Source organism: Halichoerus grypus, chromosome 6 (assembly GCF_964656455.1).
Source record: "Halichoerus grypus chromosome 6, mHalGry1.hap1.1, whole genome shotgun sequence".
NCBI lineage: Eukaryota > Metazoa > Chordata > Mammalia > Carnivora > Phocidae > Halichoerus > Halichoerus grypus.
In genome coordinates this window covers 38,071,003-38,093,111 of record NC_135717.1, presented here as the reverse complement: position 1 = coordinate 38,093,111, position 22,109 = coordinate 38,071,003, and the positions used below count along the sequence as shown (strand labels likewise).

General features: G+C 45.6%; 1 protein-coding gene and 1 long non-coding RNA gene across 4 annotated transcripts; one reads left to right on the top strand and one right to left on the bottom strand.

The window, feature by feature from the left end:
* Nucleotides 1–60: 60 nt before the first annotated feature.
* LOC144382301 (uncharacterized) lies at nt 61–22,037 on the top strand. The gene is made up of 3 exons (XR_013448934.1): nt 61–328; nt 17,273–17,368; nt 19,459–22,037. It is a non-coding gene; the product is annotated as an uncharacterized LOC144382301 (long non-coding RNA).
* On the bottom strand, nt 3,655–17,154 carry MEFV (MEFV innate immunity regulator, pyrin). 3 transcript variants are annotated; one of them, XM_036090299.2, is made up of 11 exons: nt 16,800–17,153; nt 14,365–14,652; nt 13,816–14,256; nt 11,869–12,251; nt 11,345–11,440; nt 7,808–8,038; nt 7,405–7,427; nt 5,444–5,559; nt 5,232–5,264; nt 4,853–4,885; nt 3,655–4,689 (listed from the first exon to the last, which is right to left on the bottom strand). In XM_036090299.2, exons 1-11 carry the CDS (start codon nt 17,074–17,076, stop codon nt 4,136–4,138), a joined length of 2,475 nt encoding a protein of 824 aa, XP_035946192.2. In that variant the 5' UTR covers nt 17,077–17,153; the 3' UTR covers nt 3,655–4,135. The 3 variants fall into 3 exon arrangements, with proteins under 3 accessions (XP_035946192.2, XP_035946172.2, XP_035946183.2); XM_036090279.2 differs by having other exon boundaries at nt 13,816–14,652; XM_036090290.2 differs by lacking the exon at nt 11,345–11,440 and having other exon boundaries at nt 13,816–14,652; nt 16,800–17,154.
* Nucleotides 22,038–22,109: the final 72 nt, after the last annotated feature.

Below are 22,109 nucleotides of genomic sequence, written 5' to 3'. Positions count from 1 at the left end.
AGAACGGGCTGGAGGCAACCGCTGTTTCTGTGGCTCCATCTGGGAGACGGAAAGCAGAAGTTTAGCTCCAATCCTCCATGACGAGCTGGCTCGTCTCCAGGTACTGGCGGTGTAGCTCCATGGCCTGCTGGGAAATGTAGTTCGGCTCCAAACAGCTAATGGGAGGCCGCCAGGCGCGGCGGTTGGGGCGGGACAATCCCACCCTCACCCCACCCCGCTTTCCCCGGGCTCGACCGGAAGTAGGCTGCCTCTCGGACCGGAAGATCTGCGAGAGGCTGCGGCTGTTTCCGCCGCAGCTTCCAGAGTGTGTCGAAGGACCGCTGAAGCGGTGAGTGGGTGGCGGGTCAAGGTCTATGCCTGGTTCTCGGTCCTGTCACAGCTGTCCCTTCCGGTAAGGGCAGCCCATAGGTCAGAACCGGGCGACCCTTCCCTTCCCCGCTTGCCAGCTTCTACCTTGCGGTCTGAACGGGCCATCTTGTTTTCTGAGAAATGCTAGTGATCCTTCTCCAGTCGCCTTCGTTTCCGTCCTCAGCCTCTCAGGGAGGCCCAACCGCCCTTTCTCCCTGCGTTGTTCCCATACTCGGTTCATTCCCCAGTGAGGCACTGATCAGCGTTGTGACAACCCCGGGGCAGGGATTGCTTTATTGCTCTATGTAACGCCAGCCTCCACCTGAGTGACCAAAGTAAAAATATAAATGAATTTTTTTTTTCTTAACGCTAACTATAGGTGACTCATTTAGCCATGGTTTAAAATATGTTACAGTCTAGTGTTAAAACTGTGTGGTACCAAAAGTTTTTCTAAAATTAAGGATACTTGCTTTTCCAGACATCAAAAACCAAAAACAAAGCAAACAATAACAAATTCCTTCAGGGGCGCCTGGGTGGCTCAGTCGTTAAGCGTCTGCCTTCGGCTCAGGTCATGATCCCAGCGTCCTGGGATCGAGCCCCGCGTGGTGCTCCCTGCTCGGCGGGAAGCCTGCTTCTCCCTCTCTCACTTACCCCGCTTGTGTTCCCTCTCTCGCTATGTCTCTTTCTGTCAAATAAATAAAATCTTAAAAAAAAAACAAACCTCCTTCAATCAAAGCAGTATGGTTTGAACTGGAAGTAAATAAATAGAACAGTAGAAAAGAATAGTAAGTGCCAAAGTTGATCTGACTGTACATGGACCTATATGAAAGGGTAGCATTTCAACTTAGTGTAAAATAGATAGTGCTAGCAAAAAATTGTCTATTCTTCTGGAAAGACAGAATGTGTCCTTATACTATATACAAAAAAATGGAATTTGATAACCAATAAGAGAAGACAAAAGAACATTAATTTAATGTTGGGGCACCTGAGTGACTCAGTCGGTTAAGCATCTGCCTTCAGCTCAGGTCATGATCTCAGGGTCTTGGGATCAAGTCCCCACATTAGGCTCCCCGGTCCCTGGGGAGTCTGCTTCTCCCTCTGCCCCACCCCCACTGCCCGCCCCCCGCTCATGCTCTCTCTCTCTCTCTCAAAAATCTTTTTTTTTTTTTTTAAAGATTTTATTTATTCATTTGAGACAGAGATACAGAGAGAGAGAGAAAGCATGAGCAGGGAGAGAGGAAGAGGGAGAAGGAGAAGCAGGCTCCCTGCTGAGCATGGAGCCCGACGCGGGGCTCGATCCCAGGACCCTGGGATCATGACCTGAGCTGAAGGCAGACGCTCAACCATCTGAGCCACCCAGGCGCCCCTCTCTCTCAAAAATCTTTAAAAAAAAAAAAAACCCTGATGAGTGGCTAAACAAGATGTAGTATATCCATATAATGGATTATTATTCAGCAATAAAAAAAGGAATGAGTACTAATACATGCTGCAACGTGGATGGACCTCAAAAACATTATGCCAAGTGAAAGAAGTCTGTCACAGAAGACCACATAGTGTGTGATTCTACTTGCATGAAATGCTCAGAATAGGCAAATCCATAGAGACAAAAAGTAGGGTAGTAGTTGTCAGGGGCTGGGGGAAGGGGAGAGTGGCAAGTGACTGCCAATGGATGCAGGGCTTGTTTTGAAAATGTTCTGGATTTAGTGGTGATGTTTGTATACATTGTGAATATACTAAAACCCATTTAACTATACACTTTAAAAGGTGAATTTTATGGTTTGTGAATTATATCTCAATTAAAAAAAGAAACACCAGACAGGGAAATTTTCATTGTACAAATACAAATGTTTAGTATCTAAAATATTTTTGAGGGATGCCTGAGTGGCTTGGTGGGTTAAGCGTCTGCCTTTGGCTCAGGTCATTATCTCAGGGTCCTGGGATCAAGTCCTACATTGGGGTCCGTGCTCAGCAGGGCTCCTGCTTCTCCCTCTGCCTGCTGTTCCCCTGCTTGTACTCTCTCTCTGACAAATAAATAGAACTTTAAAAATAATAAAATACTTTTGAAGAAGTACTACAGACAACTAAGTTCAATATTTAGATTCCACATAGCAAGTAGTCAAAGAAGTTGTACTGTTTCTGTGGAATGAAGCAAAAGATAGAAGTCCACATGGAAAATTCACAACCTCACTAATTTTAAAACATAGGTAAAACCCCATTATATCTCTATTGAATGAACAAAAAATTTTACTTTTTTATTTTATTTTATTATTATTTTTTTAAAGATTTTATTTATTTATTTGACAGAGAGAGACACAGCAAGAGAGGGAACACAAGCAGGGGGAGCGGGAGAGGGAGAAGCAGGCTTCCCGCGGAGCAGGGAGCCTGATGTGGGGCTTGATCCCAGGACCCTGGGATCACGACCTGAGCTGAAGGCAGATGCTTAACGACTGAGCCACCCAGGCACCCCCAAAAATTTTATTTTATTTTAAGATTTTATTTATTTATTTGAGAGAGCAGAGCACAAGAGGGGGGAGGGTCAGAGGGTGAAGCAGACTCCCCACTGAGCAGGGAGCTCAATGCGGGGCTTGATCCCAGGACCCCAGGATCATGACCTGAGCCGAAGGCAGACGCTTAACTGACTGAGCCACCCAGGCGCCCCAAATGAGCAAAATATTTTAAATGACAAATATTGCTTTGGGCATAAAACATTATTTAATCTTTCTGAAGGATTGTATGGCCAACTGTAGCAAGTGTTATGAAATAGTTCACATTCTGGAGCCATTTTGGGAATAACAGGAGAAAAGAATGTGTATGGGGAGGTGGTGGAAAAAATACAGGAAGCTGCTCTTGGAAAGGTTATAGCAAGGGAGAATTGGGAACAGCTAAGCAAATAAAGCACATGAACTCTGTCAGAGTATGGATTATGTTCATAGAACAAAGCTCCATGAAGAAACCAGGGCCACAATCATGGAGAAGCTGAGTCCAGCCTAGACTCTAGTGTGAAGATGGAAAGATGAGTTGGGGTAGGAGGGGTTTGGAGCCTAATCTTCATCTGATTCCTTTTTTCCCCTTACATCCTTTCTCTTTACATCTCTTTAAATGGGGGATGATAGAGGGGATATCTGTGAACTAGAACAGATTTTCAGATACAGATCAGGACAGAATTTTTAAAAATCTGATACTTGGAATATTTGTCAAATGTTTTCCCACTATAGCAGCTCCATCTTTTTCATGGTGTTCGTTAGGGAAATGGGATCTTACAATGATTGATTAAGTGACAACAAATTGAGTGCAAACTGAGTGCAATTATGACCAACTTTTCTAATTGATTTATTTATGATGCCTAGCCAATACTCTTAAGATCCGTAGTTCATTAATCCAGGTACAAAAATATAACAATCCAGTCTGGTTTTTCATTTCTCAGCTTTGCAAGTCCTTAAGAAAGAGGAGGATAGAATGAAGCGACACATCCTTGCCGTAGAGTTCTGAGGGAAAATGAGGGTGAGATCTCTGCCTTAGGGGCATCTTAGGGTGCTAATTCATACAAGGATTTATTAAGCATCAGCCATGTACTTCTTCCTCTGAGGTGTCATGAGTACATGTGCTCTCTTCACCCTTGGTTTACCAATATTTAGGTACCCAGCTTATTTCTGCTACCATTCCATAGGCTCTTTGTTATATTACCCACAGCAGCTGGAACCCAGTAGGTGTTCAATAATGACAGTTGAGTGTACAGATTCAAGATACAAGGCTGGGAACCAGAAGAGAGATGCAAAGTGTTGGGCATTCAGTGAGGCCCCTGGTCACCCACTGGACAGATGGTCAGAGGATCCATGTTCTTCCCTCCATCATGTGTTCCGGGGCTGAACATAGGCTGAAGGGGCCCAGAAGAAGAGAAACTGGTGAATGTGTAGATGAGGGATTTGTATGTTACATTGTAAAAGGAAATTCCTCCAGCCTTGTAGTCCAGGAAGATGCCCACACGTCTGGGGGGTTCCCTTATCTGCAAGCGTGTTGGGGGAATGGTGGACACCTGGTACTCATTCCGCTTCATCATCATCACCACCCAGTAGCCATTGTCGGGTGACAGAGTCATGCTCCCTTTCCTGCTCGCGGATGCCTTGCAGATGCCCAGGATCCACCCTGTCTTGTTTCCCACCTCCACTTCCCAGTAATGGCGGCCAGAGAGGAAGCTTGGAAGGCCTAGGGCGATGATGCAACTATCAAATCTTTCTGGATTATCAGGTAGACGATTCCCCTTGTTTCCAAGTCTCACGCTCTTCAGGTTATTAGAGAAGATGAGGTTGGGGTGGGCGGTTTCTGCATCCAGAATCACATTAACTGCAGAGAGAATTAGAATACCTAGCTGGGGGGTCCATGGGCATGTACCCAGGGTCCTCCCCACCTCCAGGAAACATGGATAGGGACATTTTTCTGGAATGCACTAGAGGTCAGCACAGGGACCCAGCAGGTGAAGTCCACTTGCCTTAGTCTGGGCACTTACCGGCATGTGCCTGAGCGCAAATCAGTTCTGGAACTACAGAGAAAAAGAAGATGTGGGGAAAAACCTGAATATTCCAATTCAGAGAGGCTAAATGTACCCTGGTCCCCACAACAAGGAAAGACAAGGACCCCTACCCGAGCTCAGGACCTTGCTTCCTTTGCTTGGATTAACCCCATTCCTCCTAGACCCTGGAGACTGCCTTGGTGACTCTTTGGTCTGATGAGTTGACCCAGCCAACAAGTCCAGCACAGAGCCTATGAAGGCTTTCTTCTGCCTTTGTTATAGGTGTTTTTCTCTCTTCTAAATAATGCCCAGAAATCAACAGCATAGGGAATATCACAGTAACCCCTGGCAAGCATTCTGCCATCACCATACTCACAATTAAAGGTGTCCATTTCTGAACGCAGGGTTTCTAAAAGAAGAAGGGGAGCTTGAGTTAGGTTCCCCATCTAGGGACAGATCAGGAAGAGGCTGAAGGCAGCATCAGAAAGGCCATGGGAGTTGGAGAAGGGATGCCAGAGGGGTTTGGGCTACATGGACATCAGGGAGGAAGTGAGCAGGTGCCTCCCCTTTTCCCCCAAGCCCACCTACCTGAGAAGGACTTCATGCTCTTCTCCACAAACTCTGATTTCTGGTAGATCAAGTGGATCTTTTTTTCCACCTCTGGAGGAGTGTTCCATGGCTTAGGAACAGTCGCCATCTTGACCCTAGAGACAAAAGACTGCTGGCCAGAGAGGGCTGGTGCATGGGGGTAGCCCAAGTTCCCATGAGGTGGAAATGAGGTGCAGGCTCCACAGGGGACACCCAGCCCACTTGGGCTTGGCAAAGAAAGTCCTCTCTGGACTCCGAGTTTTAAATACTGGTTCTCAACTTTGGCCACAGATTGGCATCACCTAGGGAGTTATAAAAACCACTGATATCAAAACCACAGTGAGTTTTAATAGTGGCCTTAAAATGGTGCTAATATTGAAATGATCAGCCTAGAATTATCTATGTCAAATTAATTATACCTCTTTAGTCCTTTTCCGTTGAAATAAAAATGGTAATAAGAAAAAAACCACAGTGAGATATGACTCATTAGGATGGTTATTATTTTGAAAAAATCAAAATGACAGGTATTGGCAAGGATGTGGAAAAATTGGGACCCTTGTGCATTGGTGGTAGGAACGTAAAATGGTACAGACACTGTGGGAAATAGTGTAGTGGTTCCTCAAAAAACTAAACATAGAATTACCATATGACACATCAATTCCACTTCTAGGTATATGCCCAAAATAATTGAAAGCAGAAGGGCGCCTGAGTGGCTCAGTCGTTAAACGTCTGCCTTTGGCTCAGGTCATGATCCCAGGGTCCTGGGATCGAGTCCCACATCAGGCTCCCTTCTTGGCGGGAAGCCTGCTCTCCCTCTCCCACTCCCGCTGCTTGTGTTCCTGCTCTCGCTCTCTGTCTCTGTCAAATAAATAAAATCTTTAAAAGAAATAATTGAAAGCAGAGACTCAAACAGATATATGTACAGCAATATTCATAGCAGCATTATTCACAATAGCCAAAAGGTGGAAACAACCCAAGTGTCCATTGATGGATGAAAGGAAAAACAAATTGTGGTATATACATACAGTGGAATATTACTCAGCCTTACAAAGGAATGAAATTCTGACACATTCTATAGTGTGGATGAACCTTGAAGACATTATGCTAAGTGAAATAAGCCAGACACAAAAGCACAAATACTGTATGATTCCACTTATATGAAGCAGTTAGAGTAGTCAAATTCATAAAGACAGAACATAGAATGGTGGTTGCCATTCCTTGCTTCCTGGGTGAGGGGGCAATAGGGAGTTATGTTTTAGTAGTATGGAGTTTCCATTTGGGAGGATAAAAAAGTGCTACAGATGATAGTGGTGTTGGTTGCACAATAATATGAATGTACTTAATGCCACAGAACTGCACATTTAAAAATGGTTAGAGTGGTAAATTTCATTTTATATGTATTTTACCACCAAAAAAAGAGGAAAAAAAAGTTTATGCTAGGGTCACACTCTTGAAGATTTGGATTTAATTTGTGTGCCAGGGCCTGGATGTCAGGATTTTGTAAAGCTCGTGGGGTGATTGTAATGTCCAGCCTCCTCCCTTCCCTCCCCTTCCTTCCCCTGTCTGGGCTTAGCATCTCCACTCCTAGAAAGTGCTTCCCTCCCTGAGACCATAAGCACTTGTGGCCTGAGACCATAAGCACTTGTGGCCTCAGGGAGGGAGGCACTTCTGCAGGAACAGTTTTTATGAGACAAATTGCAATCTTTAGGGAGGTTTCTTAGGAACCATCATTAGCACGATAAGCTGTGTTCGTTCTTTCCAGTCTTCAGCCCATGCTGTCTCTCCTGATCACACTCCCATTTTCCCTACACAAATCCAGAAAGGCCTTAGGAAGCTGCAGGAGATAGGAGGAAACCAGGAGGTGTCACAGACCCAGGGTTGGGAGCATCTCCCTCCTAGGGATGCCTCCCCCACTGCTTCCTGCAGGATACCCAAGGGAACACGAGGGGACCTCTCGGTACCTGTGCAGGGTGACTCCGATGTCCTAGGAGAGAAAAGAGGGAAGCTCTCCATTACCAGTCTCCTAGGGGCTGCGCTGACTCCTGGTCTACCTCCTGGGCTCACAGCCCTGGGGTGTCAGCAAAACTGGGGCATCTCTCCCCCATTCTAATTTTCATCACCCAAAGTGGCAGCCTGGTGGGGCTTGCAACAGAACTGCACCCAAACCCTACTTTTCTCTTCTGGGAGATGCCAGGGGATCCCTTGAAAGCTGGGCCACCCTGGGCCCCTGACAGCTCATCAAAGGGGTCTGGGCACAAGACCTTTGTCTTGTACTGACTTGGGCAGAGTTAATGGCAGTGCTGGGAGCCTATGTCATCCTACTGGGCACAGCGGGCAGGGGAAGCCAGACCCAGCCACACTCACCTGCATGAGCTCCCATTCCGGCTGGTACTGCTTGGCCTCCAGCTCCCCAATCAGCTCGTCAAGAAGGGCAATGTCTCTGGATACTTGGGTGCTATATTTCTCCCTGACCTGGCCAATGGTCTGGTTCAGATCCTCTATTGAGGCCACAAAGAGCTTCTTTTGCTGCTCCAGAAGATGGTACAGCTGCTCCATCTGGTGCCGGAGTCTCTGCTTCTGGGTTTCAGTTTGTTTCTGGGGGAACAGAAAGGTGTAGGGGTCTATGCAGTGTGCTGGATGTGTGTGCCCAGGGAATCCCAAGAAGCCCACCTCCTGGAGGTGGCTAAGAGGCTGGATCCCTCAGCTTCTTGGAGGACTAGATTTCAGAGAAGGAAACAAAATGGGCCAGAACCTTCCAGAACAGACTGAAGGTGGCAGGGACTAGCTCTTGTAAAATGCCCTAAAACCTAGTATTCTGGGTTGATTTGTATCTCCTCCAAAATTTATGTTAAAGTCCTAACCTCTGGTACCTAAATAATATGATCTTATTTGGCAATAGCATCATTGCAGATGTAGTTAGTTAAGATGAGATCATACTGGAGTGGGCCACTGGAGTGGGGAAGTTGGGACACAGACACAGGGAGAACACCATGTGAAGAAAACACAGGGAAAAGATGACATCTACCAGCTGAGGGGAGAGGCCTGGAAGATCTCCTTCACGGCCCTCAGAAGGAACCAGTCCTGCTGACACCTTGACTATGGACTTCTGGCCTACAGAACTGTGAGAGAATTTCTTTTTTGCGGTTTAAGCCATTCAGTCTGTGGTACTCTGTAATGGCAGCCACAGGACACTAAGATATCTGGTGTCATCTTTTTCCTTCCTTGAAAGCCAGTGTGAGGATGACATATGCCTGGGGTTGTAAATGGACAAGGTTATGACTACCAAAGTGTCCAGGAAGGAGACTTCTCTCTACTTCCCACCAAAGTGCTGGCATGCAGAAGGTCCTCAATGTGGCTCTGAATGAAGGCAGTCAGTCCATTTATGTGACTGTAAGTGAACTTGACTTCTTTTTTTATTTATTTATTTATTTATTTATTTTTTTAAGAGGAAGGTAATTCCTCTTTATTTATTTATTTTTTTTTTTTTTTAAAGATTTTATTTATTTATTTGAGAGAGAGAAAGCATGAGAGGGGGGAGGGTCAGAGGGAGAAGCAGACTCCCTGCCGAGCAGGGAGCCCGATGCGGGACTCGATCCTGGGACTCCAGGATCATGACCTGAGCTGAAGGCAGTCGCTTAACCAACTGAGCCACCCAGGCACCCAGTGAACTTGACTTCTACTACCATTGCACATAGGTCAGCCATCTGGCCCATGTTCTTTTTTTTTTTTTTTTTTAAAGATTTTATTTATTTATTTGACAAAGAGAGACACAGTGAGAGAGGGAACACAAGCAGGGGGAGTGGGAGAGGAAGAAGCAGGCTTCCCGCAGAGCAAGGAGCCCGATGCGGGGCTCGATCCCAGGACCCTGGGATCATGACCTGAGCCGAAGGCAGACGCTTAATGACTGAGCCACCCAGGCGCCCCTGGCCCATGTTCTATCCAGAGTTTCTGTGGAAACATGAAGTGGCTCTAGGGAACCTTCTCCTTCCTCCATGGAGGGAGAAGCCCCTTCGAATCTTCTAAGACTGGACTTAGGAAGTCTCATCATTTTGAGCTCTTTAGTGCTTTTGAACCAGAAATATTTCCTCACCTTTTGTTGTTGAGGGTGCTAACGTTGGCTTTTTTTTCCTTAAAGAGGACAGGTCAGTTGTCATGTTCAATGGCCTATGTTCTAAAATTGTCTGATAATTTTGCTCATGATTAAATTCAGGTTAAGCATCTTAGACAAGAATACCATATTCTTAATGCGCTGGGCTCCCTAGCACAGCCCATGGGGAGGCAAAGAGTGTTCAGTTTGTCCATCACCATTATTGTGATACGGAGATCAGTCACTTGGTTGAGGAGGGGTCTGCCACATCTCTCCACTGTCAATATATATTATTTCCTTTATAATTACTAAGTAATTGGAGGAGTGGTACTTAGAGGATGTCAATATCCTGTTCTCTTATGATCTTCTGTGAAAAATTTTAGCATTTGTTGATGATCTCTGTTGGTGTTGATTGTTATACTGGTGTTTGTATAGTGGAAAATTTCCTTTTTGAGATTTTTTAGAAGTTTTTATTTATTTATTTAAGTAATCTCTGCAACCATCTTGGGGCTTAAACTCACAACCCTGAAATCAAGAGTCGTATACTCTCTGACTGAGCCAGCCAGGCACCCCATAACCATTCTTCCATACTTGTTTTAGCTGACATTGTGCTGTAAAAAAGAGTTTCCCCTCCCCCTTCCATATGATTAAAAAATTATATATATATTTTGATTATTGAAAGGAGGATGAGCAGAAGTCTTGAAAACAACCACCTTTCCACGGGGACTCATGTCACTGAGTGTCTTAAGGGAAGACCAGACCTTCTTGTCTCCCTGAGTTTCACTGTGGCCCAGGCTTCTGCCTCACTGTCATGGTGGGGGGCATCCCTGACCTCTGCTTCACCCACAAGTTCCAAGCCACCTGGCATTATAGGAAAGGTGTTTTCTTTTTTAGAAAGAGAGAGAGAAAGCTGGTGAGTGCAGGGGAGGGGGATGTGATGATGGGAAGGGCAGAGGGAGAGGGAGAGAAAGAATCTTAAGCAGACTCCACACCCAGTGTGGAGCCCGACGTGGGGCTCAGATCTCACGACCCTGAGATCATGACCTGAGCTGAAATCAAGTCAGACTCTTAACTGACTGAGCCATCTTGGTGCCCTAGAAAGGGGTTTTCTTTTACTACACTTCATGAGTTTCCCAAGTTAGACACCTGGACCAATGCCATGCCCGCTCCCATTCCTGCCCTTTGTTATCTTTGCCTGTTTCCCATTGTGGTGTGGGAGATGGGATCCAGCCAACAGAAATGGGTCAGACAAATTAAGGCTCTTTGGGGTAGCTGAATTTGCTTGCAGGGAAAATGGAAGCAACTTATGTGTCCAGGTTCAACAGAGGAAGGGCAACAAGTGTATTTATTGAAATCCGTGGCATCACAAAATGACAGTTTTAAAGAAAATGTCTAACCATTTGAATTTTAAAATTCCGTATTAAAAAAAAATGGACAACAATTTAAAAAAACCATACAAAGGAGTATTTAAAATGGAAAGTCTCTCCTCCCATTTCCTCAATCCCATCCCTCAGCGACAGCCACTGGTGTTAATTTCTCTAAACCATTTTGTAGTGAATATGAGAAAGCACAGGCTCCTCAGAGATTTCCCTCCCTCCTGAGGGTGGGTCTCCCTCTCCAGGGACAAGCTCATCCTTGGATTCCTGTTACCTCCCTGCCCCCTCAAGAGCAGGTGATTCTAAATAGGTGATCAGTTCTGCTTCTCTATGAACCAGAACATAATTTGGGGACCCCCTGCTCACTTTTGGTCCCCTCCCTCCTTTTGCAGGGGTGAACTCAGGCAAGGATTGGCCACAGAACACCCCTGACCTTACCAGGAATTTCGCAGTCTTCTTATCCCCCTGAGATCTCTGCTCCTCCCCAGATTTTCTCAACTCCTTCAGATGCTCCAGCTGCTTTTGAATTTGCTCCTGGAAAAGGGGCACTTGTTGAAGCCTAAACTTGGCCTCTGCCATCTTTAGTTGGTGCCAACTCTAGAGGGAAAAAATCTGCTTTAGGGAGTAAAGCTGAGGGTGCTGCAGCCAAGAGCACAGGGATGGTGCCCAGGAAAGGAAGAATGAATCCATCACACCAAGGGAAGCAGATCCAAGAGGTGATGAGAGAGAGATTCTTAATGACATGTGGGCACCTGGATTCAGCAATACCTGAAGCTAGTGCCCTTGGACCTCAGCTACATGAACCAGTAAATTCCCTCTTTGCTGGTCTGGTTTATATTGTGTTTTTGCCACTTTACAGACCAGGGATGCTGACTAATGCACCAACATCCCAGGGTTGGGAAATAAAGTAGCCCTGACTACTTTTAAAAGCCCCTCCCCACCCCACCCCCAAGAAGCCCTACCTTGTATTCCAGGGCAGCCTCTTCGATGGGGCGCACCCAGTGGCCTTGATGTTCCTGACTCAGCCTGCAGATGAGGCAGATAGGCTCCTTGTGGTCCTCACAGAAGAGCAGCTGGACCTGCTTCATGTGTCGCTCACACTGTGGCAAGGACTTGGGACTCAAGCTGGCTATCTGCAGGCCTTCTTGCTGCTTGTAGTCTTCAGAGTTACTTACTGTGAGTGAGGCCAGGCTTAGGAAGCTGCTGGGTGAGCATTTGCCTGAGGTCTTAGGATACCTAGAAGCAACGGAGTATCTGCAGGAATCATCTCCTTCCTGGGCACGGCAAAGGGGATACACAGCCTCATCCTGTGGCTTCCCTGGGGCCATGGCAGTGGAAAAATTTCCTGAGTGACAAACCCAAAATGTTATGAAGAGGTGCTACAAAGAAGAGAGAGATAGAGAGCCCATGCCTGGGACACACAAGTTCCTGGTTAGACTGTGGCCACTTCTAACTTGTCCTCCCCTGACTTTGCTCCAGCAAGGCAGCAAACCACCCAGCAAAAGTGAGGGCAAAGGGCTAGATCTCATGACAGTCCTGAGACTTGGAATTCCTGGATATTTATCCTAAAGAAAAGGCTTTTGTTATAAATTCTATGCCTTCCTCCCACACATGTACAGATCTAGCAGGTGATATAAAGGCAGTGAGACATTCTGACCAGTGTTTGCTTTGCCACTTAAAACCAACCAGGCTGCTCATGACTCGAGTGGGAGCCCCCTGGGGACAGTGATTCTTTCATAGCCTGATCCCTAGCAGAGTCCCTGGCACATGGTAAGGATTTGAGAAGTGTGTGTTGAATGAAAGAACTAAAGGGACCTCTCCTCACATCCAGGTTCATGAAGAATTAAATGGAAGTAAGGAAAGGGACTTGACTTTATAAGGATGAAGGGTATAATCCACCATGATGACAAACAGTATGACTAGCTGTGCCCCAAGACCATAGCACAACTTCATAAAGCAGAAATGACAGAAGGTACAAGAAGAAACAGAGACTCACTCAATTCATTAGTCCCCTCCCACCACCTCTCACAAGGTCCCAGGAATTCATATCACATCTGTAAGTGAGACTATGGGAGGCCCCCCCAGTAACCATTCTCCCCTCCTTCCCTTATGATAGAATTGATTGCTGCCCATCAATTGATGGCTGCTTCCCTCCCCCACCCCCCCCAAAAAAACCATTTCTTGCAATTGGGTGTGGCTATTTGACTACATTCTGGCCAAAGGGATATAAATGAAGGCATCATGGACAGCTTCTAGAAACTTCTGGAAACTTTCCCTAAGCGATACTCTTCTCCTTTGTCCTTCCATCCTGCTGCTTGGAATGAGGATGCCACCCTCTGAGACCATGAGCTTGAGAGCAAATTTTGTGGAGCAGAAAAACAGCAGGAGCCTGGGTTCCTGGCCCATAGAGTACCACATCTGTTCTGGACCATCTGTGTTATTTATGTGAAGGAGAAACAAACTTCTACCTTGTTTCAGTTAGCGTTATTTTGGTGTTTCTGTCATCCACAACCCAACATAATCCCAATTTCTGCCTCCTTAGTAAAAGAGATTTAGGATTTTAGCCAACAGCTCTCCTCCCTGCCCAGAGAGGTGAATGGCAGAATCTCAGTCCCATGACATACTGCCATGGGGTCATTGTGAGAAGCAGGTATTTTTACCCAGTCTTTCCCAGATGCTCAAGCTGGGGTCCATGAATTCCTTGGAATTCTATAGGATTTCAGAGTGTCTAAGAACTTGAACTTTGATGCAACATTTTATGAAGATGTGCATATGTGCATTTTTTTTCAGGATTCACAGCCTACCTCACATCAGGGGGCACCCAGGGATCTGGTGTTGTGAGGAAACACCTGCACAGGTCACCATTCCTAAGGATACCAGGTTTTCTGAGTTTTGGGGTCCTTTCTTACCTGAAGAAGGAGGGACTTCTGGACCTGAAGGCTGGTGGAGCTCACTGCCTACCACCTCCCTCAAGGTCTCAGAAGGTTCTTGACCCTCAATTCCATTTTTCTTTGAAGGTCCTGTAGATTCTGGATGCTCCCAGGTCGTCTGGTCTCCAGACAGTGATACATTGGAAAGTGTATTCCTGAATACTCCCCTCGTCAGGATCGTGGACTGTTCTGGATTCTTGGAGCCTTTCTCTGGAGCCACAGTAGCGCCTACATCCAGAGTGGCCACTTCACTGGCGGTGGCTGCTGAGTCTGGATGATCACTTCTTATTTTCTCTTGAGGCAGAAGAGTTTCTGGATTGGGAGGTTCTCTCTCTCCCAAAAAAAAGGTAAATTCAAGACTTCTGGGTCGCTTCTTCCCTGAAGGTAAATGTTCTTCAGAGATCCTGGATCTTACTCTTCCTAGGGATACAGTAAGCGACCCACAGTCAAGTCCTTGGAGCCTTCCTAAAGAGCTGGCATTCCTGCGTAGCCCGACACTAGGACTCCTCTTCTCCCCCTGTGGCTTACCAGGGAGTAGGCTTCTCCTGGGGGACAGAGTCATGCTTCTGGCCCCTGGCTTGCCCAGCACATCCGGGCCCTCAGAGCCCTTCTGATCTCTCCGTTTGCTCTGAGGCTTCTTCTGGGGCCCCCTTCCAGCCTCATGCTGGCTGGGTGGCAGGCTGAGGGCCCCATCACCACTTTGCCACTGCCTATCACCTTCCAGGCCATCTGGTATCCTCAGGCCCTTGGGCTTATTCTCCCCAGAGGAACAAGACATTGCTGAACTGTTTGGGCCACTTTCTTGTATCAGATACTCTGCAAAGACAACAGGATGCAAAGGCATGAAATTGTGCGGTGTTCAGGGCCAGGGGTTGGGAGAGAAGGGAGAGAAGGAAAAATCCCCTCAGAAATTACAGAAGTTCAGAATGTTCTAGGCAACAACAGTCAATTACCCTTAAATAAGAAAATGCTAATTATTTGTTATATATTTCTCAAATAGTGCTTTTCAAACTTCTTTGGCAGGAGAACTTGTTTCCAATATAAAGTCTTACACAAAATTCTCAATTCATAAAATAAATAAACCCCCTAGTTTACTGGTATAAATGTGTGTGTGATTATAGGTGTATAAAACTCACTTATAAAATCCATCAATAAAGAAGAATTAAGGTATTTGGCACAAAAATTTGAAAACATTTTGAAGGACAATTAAAACTTCAGAAACTAATTTACTTCTGTTTTATTCTTTGGTTTCACGATGTGAAGAAAATCCTAACACACAGGTAAGTGTAAATGGTGATTTTTTTTTTTTTAAACAGCTTGCTTGGTTGGAAGTTTCAGGATACAGTTTCATTAAACAGAAATGACAGGAAAGGCTTAATTCCAAGGTCTACATAAAAAGGAGTTCAAGTACAGCACAAACTATCACCCTGGTGGCCTCTAGCATTTCAAAATTTGGTTAATGACACATTTTATTTTATTTCATTTTTTTAAAGATTTTATTTATTTATTTGACAGAAAGAGAGACAGCTAGAGAGGGAACACAAGCAGGGGGAGTGGAAGAGGGAGAAGCAGGCTCCCGGCTGAGCAAGGAGCCCGATGTGGGGCTCGATCCCAGGACTCTGGGATCATGACCTGAGCCAAAGGCAGATGCCCAACGACTGAGCCACCCAGGCGCCCCTAATGACACATTTTAATATGAATTTGTTGGTTTTGTAAATTAGAAAAATTAATAAAATTTGGATTAAGTGTTTGTTAACATTCTAAAGAATCCCTGAAATATCTTCCCTGGATGTAACTTAAAAACCACTACTCTAATAAAGAAATGAAGATATCCTGTAATCAGCACTTTAATTTGTGGTAGAAGAGGCTCTTATTAAAATTGCTTCAGAGTTGTTTAAAACACTTTGCTGTTGCAAACACTTTGCTTCCTAGGAAAATGTTAAGTTCCCCAAACTGGCTCAAGAACTAATGGGAAAGTCCTAAAGATGCTAATAACCAAGTTTTATTGTTTCTGGTTTTTTAAAAAAATTTATTTATTTGTCAGAGAGAGAGAGAGAAAGCATAGCAGGGGAAGCAGCAGGCAGAGGGAGAAGCAGGCTCCCTGCTGAGTAAGGAGCCCGATGTGGGACTCGATCCCAGGACCCTGGGATCATGACCTGAGCCGAAGGCAGACGCTTAACCAACTGAGCCACCCAGGCATCCCAATAACCAGGTTTTGAAACATGAAAAGGTAACTTAAAAATTCTACTCATCAAATTACACTGGACTCAGATTATGGTTTAGTCCTATCAGTCTTTCAAAGAGTGGAGAACTTTTATGTTATTTAAACATTCTACTTCAGAAAAATACATGGAGGCCACATTCGTTGATCACGGTGGGATAAAATCAGGAAGTTACAGCAAAACAGGAATAGAAGAACAAGGAGGAGAAGAAGGAAGAAAAACAAGGAAAGAGAAAAGATGAAAGGAAGGAAAAGAATTGAGAATTTTAGAATACCTTTGTGAAATGTGTCAAAGAAGAACTCAAAACTGAAAATAGGTGGATTTCAATGTGAAGATTACTGGTCCACCCAGCTGATATGGTCAGTTAGCAAGCCCTTTTTTCTCTCCTGAAGATACTGGTCTGTACATAGGGGTTAATCACAATGAAGTTACGGCCCCTCTAAGATCAGGCATCTTAGCTCTTGCTCTCCTGATTCTGCCCCACAGTGAGAATCTCAGCTTCCCTCGCCCTTTTTTAAAGCCATTGGGAGCCTTAGCTGTACTAACCCAGCTCCAAAGACCTAAGCAGCAGAAAGGACTTGCTCGGCCAGAGTCACTGGGGTCATGGTAGACTTGGGACTCCTAACCCCCCAAGTCACAACACAGTGGTCTAAACACAAGTTCCCTCTTGCACCTCCTACCCCATCCCATGAATAGCCAGCAGTCACACTGGGAGAGGAATGGAGCATGGGGCCTGTTTACCTGGTCTGATGGCCCTGTCAAGCTCCTCTGCCAGGAAGTTCTGGTTGATGGCCCTCAGGATTTGCAGGGTCAGCCTCACAGCATACTCTTCCCCATAGTGGGTGATCATCAGAGTGGCCAGCTTCACTGGCTTGGCATTCAGGAGCTGGCCCTGGGGGATCCGGGAGTGATCCTTCTCCAGGCTGGTGTTCCGCAGCTTAAACTTGAACTTGTCAAAGTCACTGGGCACCAGCTCCTCCAGGGAGTCCAGCAGATGGTCACTGGGGGCCTTGATCATGGTGTTGACCAGGAGAGGCCAAAGCTAGCTGTCTGAAACAGCGTCTGCCCTGGAACCCAGAGGGTGGGTAAAAAGAAGCTGTTTGTGAAATAACGGAAAAGGCACAGGAAATGCTCTGCGCTCTGGCGGGAACTGAGCTATGAGTGTCATCATTTGTTTGTTCCCAGTGATGACACTTGCGTTCTCTTTCTCACAGATTTGGAGGCTTTTACAGCTGGGAGGGCTCAAGGTCAGCCACATGGTCCTCCAGTGCCCCAGCCCTCACCTTCGCATACTGCCCAGCAGAGCAGCGGTAAGTATGTGAAGGAGGGGCTGGGGCTGGATTCCAGAGTATTGATCCTGGGCAGGCACTCAGATGCTTCTTCTCCCTGGTCCCACGCCGCAGAGGACCATGATGAGGGTCAGTCTCTTTGGCCAGTTGTTCTCCTCCAGACTCTTGGGATTTTATTGGCCCTCCAGAGCAAATGGTGGGGAGGGTCGGGCTGGGGGCAAAAATGTAGCCCTGCAAGTTTTGCCCTTCCCTGCCCAAGAAGGAGGTGAAGCCAGAAGGACACTGCCAGGACACAAGCCCTGGTGTCACCCCTGTTGATGTAGTTCCAGTTGTCTGGTACTTTCAGCATCACGAAGGCTCAAAACGCTATGCCTGGAACTGTCATCCTGATTTGTGTGTTCTCTACTCTGCCTGGCTTCCCGAGAGCATACCCATGAGGGAGGATGCTTGTCCATGCACTTTTACTGAACAAGTTTTTTTTTGTTTTTGCTTGTGTTTGGGTTTTTGTTTTTTTTTAAGTAAGCTCTACATCCAATGTGAGGCTTGAACTTGTCAAGCCTGAGAACAAGGGTCACATGCTCTACTGACTGAGCCAGCCAGGTGCCCCTGAACACATATTTTGGACACCCTGCCAGGATGTGGAGAAACAAGGGTGAAAAAAGACATAGGTGTCCTTTGGAGCTCATGTCCCAATGTGGGGCTCCAGAAGTCATTCCAGAGCTAATGGAAGTTGTATGTGGGTGAGCGGACTTCTTCCAGTTAACTGCTTCTGTCTTTCTGCATACTCTGATTTTTAGCCCCAACTTTGTGTTTTGAAAAATTTCAAACCTACAGAAAAGTTACCGAGATTCACCAACTGTTTACATTTTACGGTATTTAGTGATTCTCTTTCTTACATACACACATGCATGCACTTCATTTTTCCTTTTTTCCCCTCTGAACCGTTTGGTAATGAATTGAAAACATTATCAGATATCACTCCAAATACCCTACATACCCTAAGTACAATGAACAGGATATAAGGATATTATTTTAAATAATCAGAATACAATTATCATACTCAGGAAAATTAACATCATTATAATACTATAATGAGTCCATAATCAAATTTCTCCAAAGGACTGATAATGTCCTTGACAGCTTTTTTTTTCCAACCCAGGGTCCAATCAGAGATCCTGCACTGCATTTAGTTGTTACATCTCTATACTCTGCTTCTACTAGAACACTTTCACACTTCCCCGCCTTTTTAAATTCTGTCAATGTTTTTGAAAAGTCTGTTCCAAGCAGAATGTCCCTTAATTTAGATCTGTGCATCATTTCCTCATTATTAGACTGAAGGTATACTCAGGTGCTCAAGATGTCTCCATTGTAAAAGGATGTTTTTTGTTGTAATTAGTAAGTAACCTGAGAATGTGGAAACGTCTTGTTCTCCTACAATCTTTCACCCCATGATTTTAGCATTCATTGATGATCTTTTCCTAAATCAGTTGCTACAATGGTACTTGCAAAATGGCTATATTTCTATCACTTAGCTGGCATCATTTGCATGTCCTGGTTTAAGCTTTCTGCATTTCTCATGAAGTTTTTGGCTTACAGATGTTGTTTTTTTTGAGATTTTATTTATTTATTTCACAGAGAGTGATAGCGAGAGCAGGAACACAAGCAGGGGGAGTGGGAGAGGGAGAAGCAGGCCCCCGCTGAGCAGGGAGCCCGATGCGATGCGGGGCTTGATCCCAGGACCCTGGGATCATGACCTGAGCCGAAAGCAGACACTCAACAACTGAGCCACCCAGGGTCCCCCAGATGTTTTGTTGTTAACACAATTGTGGTTACTCTGTGCCAGGCACAGCTTGCTTTATATCCGTTATCTCCTAAAATCTCTGCAGCATGCCTTCAGGGCAGGATTCATCATCCTCACTGCCAGGATTAGTGGTTTAGTGACTTGCTCAGTGACTGAGCCAGGATTCAAACTGCCTCTTTTAACCACTTTGCAGAATGGTCTCCGTGCATGATAATAATTTATTATTTTACTGTTCCTCACTAACCCCAGATATCACTTTTTTCAGCTGTCCAATGAGACTCAAAATGGGCTATTCTGACCACTCCCACAGGTCATTTACAACATTCTGATGCCTGGCAGAACAAACAACACTGTGTGTGACCAGCCTGTGTGTGACCAGCTGGGACCAAGGCTTTGATGAGTTCTGCTTGGTTGAATGTTATCTTACTATCCACTTGGTCCACATACTTCCTATTTTACAGATTACTCAGTGCTTTTGGTTTAATAGCTGACAGCATCCAGTTTTCTGGATCCTGCTGAGAAAATAACCCCAAACCCAACATACTCCCTAAAAAATGTATGGACTCAAATGCATGCATATTTGTGGTGCAAATGTTGGATGTGTGATATTCTCAGGTTGGGCTGGAAGGGTGTTGACCGAGTGTCTCTGGGATCACGACCTGTGCAAGATTTCAGAAGGCAGTAACACAGCCACCTCACAGGGAGCCTCCCACTCCTGAGACAACTGAAATTGTGCAATAACACACACAGTCCTTCTTGTTCCTGGGGTCCCTAACCCTGTCTTGACTGGCCAGCAAACTCCTTTAAGCTCAAACTAACACACCCACAGCAGAATTGGGCAGGAACTGGGCTTTCCAGTCTATAGCAGGATATTTTGCAATAGCAGTGATACCTTTTGCAACAGGGAGCAATTCTGAGGCATGGACTTGCCTTTTTTTTTTTTTTTTTTTTAAGAGAGAGTAAGCAAGCAGGGGTGGGGGGGAAGGAGGGGCAGAGGAAGAGGAGAGAGAATCTCAAGCAGACTCCCCACTGAGCTTGGAGCCCCACATTGGGCTCAATCTCACAACCCTGAGATCATGACCCTGAGGCATGACCTGAGGTGAAACCAAGAGTCAGTCGCTCAACCGACTGAGCCACCTAGTTGCTCCAAGGCATGGACTTACTTGTGAGGTAGTGGCATTTCTAGGTCAAGAGAAGCTGAAAGAGGTAATTTTTTTAAAATGAAGAAATGTGGGGGCACCTGGGGCTCAGCTGGTTAAGCAACTGCATTCAGCTCAGGTCATGATCCTGGAGTCCTGGGATCGAGTCCCGGGATCGAGTCCCACATCAGGCTCACTGCTCAGCAGGGAGTCTGCTTCTCCCTCTGACCCTTCCCCTTCTCATGCTCTCTCAAATAAATAAATAAAATCTTTTAAAAATAAATAAATAAATAAAATGAAGAGATGTGAAAAGATGAATATAACTCTCAGGGTGACTTTTGAATGTTTGATTGAACAGTGGTAGTGGAGTGTCGACGAAATCTTTCTTGTGCCTCTGTGTATGTGTGCCCTTATTTGGGAACAACATGACAAATCTAAATCCATTGCAGCTGCTGCAAGCAGAGCTACTTCAACCTCTGCTCTTATCTTAAGTAATGCACAGCCCAGACATCCCAACCTTAAATCCATGCCTGGGTTTCATCTTTCTAACTTACTCCATCAGGGTTTCACTTTCTAACCATTCATTTTTGCATCACTTTGAGCTTTTTAAAATCAATATGTATTACTTTTATAAAAGAAAAGGATAGTTTTAAAAAAGTATTTTATAATTAGCTTAGCCTCCAAGGAGATATCAGTCCTGTCCCCACAACCATCATGATGAAGTTTGTGGTAGTTAAATATAGTACATACGGGTTATTGAGAGAGCCGTAGGCAAGATCATGGAAGAGTTCCTGTGTTAATCCGGAGTTGGAAGTAATGGATCCCATTGTGACCCAAACTCTTCCTCACCTTCCAGTATATTGAATTTTAAGGGAGAAATCTGAGACTTTGAGAGGCTAACATCTCAATTTCAAAGTGAATTTCCAGGCAATGAACCTCCCACTGGGAAACATACTTGTAACTGGGCTTTCTGAGAGCACACCAAGTTCTGGTGCAACCTCCAACCTCCTGAGCAGGATGGAAACAGGGACAGAAAGGCAGCTTCCTAGGTGGACTTGACTTGTGGAGGTTGTACAGTAGTGGGGTCGGAATAGTTCCCGGATTGGTCCACCAGTGAGAGTTTCATTTGCAATATGGTAACGCCAAGCAAGAAGCTTTATGAGCTCTAAAGTGCTATACACATTATTTATTCTCATTGTTAAATCTAGACGGAGGATAAGTGGGTGTTCATTTTACTCTTTAATTTTTTTTTTTTTACATATTTAAACATTTTATAATTTAAAACACTGAAAAAATTTTGTTTTACTACTATTTCTAGGGACCCTTCTAGGAGGCTGGCTGTGGGCATACAGTCCCTGACCGCCAAAGGCTTACATGTTAGTGAAGGGGAATAACCCAGTTGCCTGCTCTCCCTTCCCTTGCACCCTTTGAGGTTTGGTTTACATAATCCTGTCCCACTTGGATCTCCCTGTCCTTTTACCCGCGGCACAGCTGCTCCGGGTGCTTCGGTCAATGCCTACTCAGTAAGTTTCGAATATGCACAAAATAGTGGGGGAAAAAAACGGGACTCCAAGATCTAGGACTTGTGGCCTGGGCCAGTTACCCGACGTCTCTGAGTTTCCTGTCAAATGGGTGGTTTGGGAATTTCAATGAGATAATGTATGCTAAAGAGCCTGGCACCGTGGGTCAGTGTCAGCTAGGTCCTTTGATGCTCCAGCGCCTAGCGCAGCGCCGGGCTAGTCGTGGGCGGCGTCCGAGGGCCGGACACAGGATCCCCGCCCCCGCAACAGCCGTCACCTCCGAGACCCCCGCCCACAGCGCG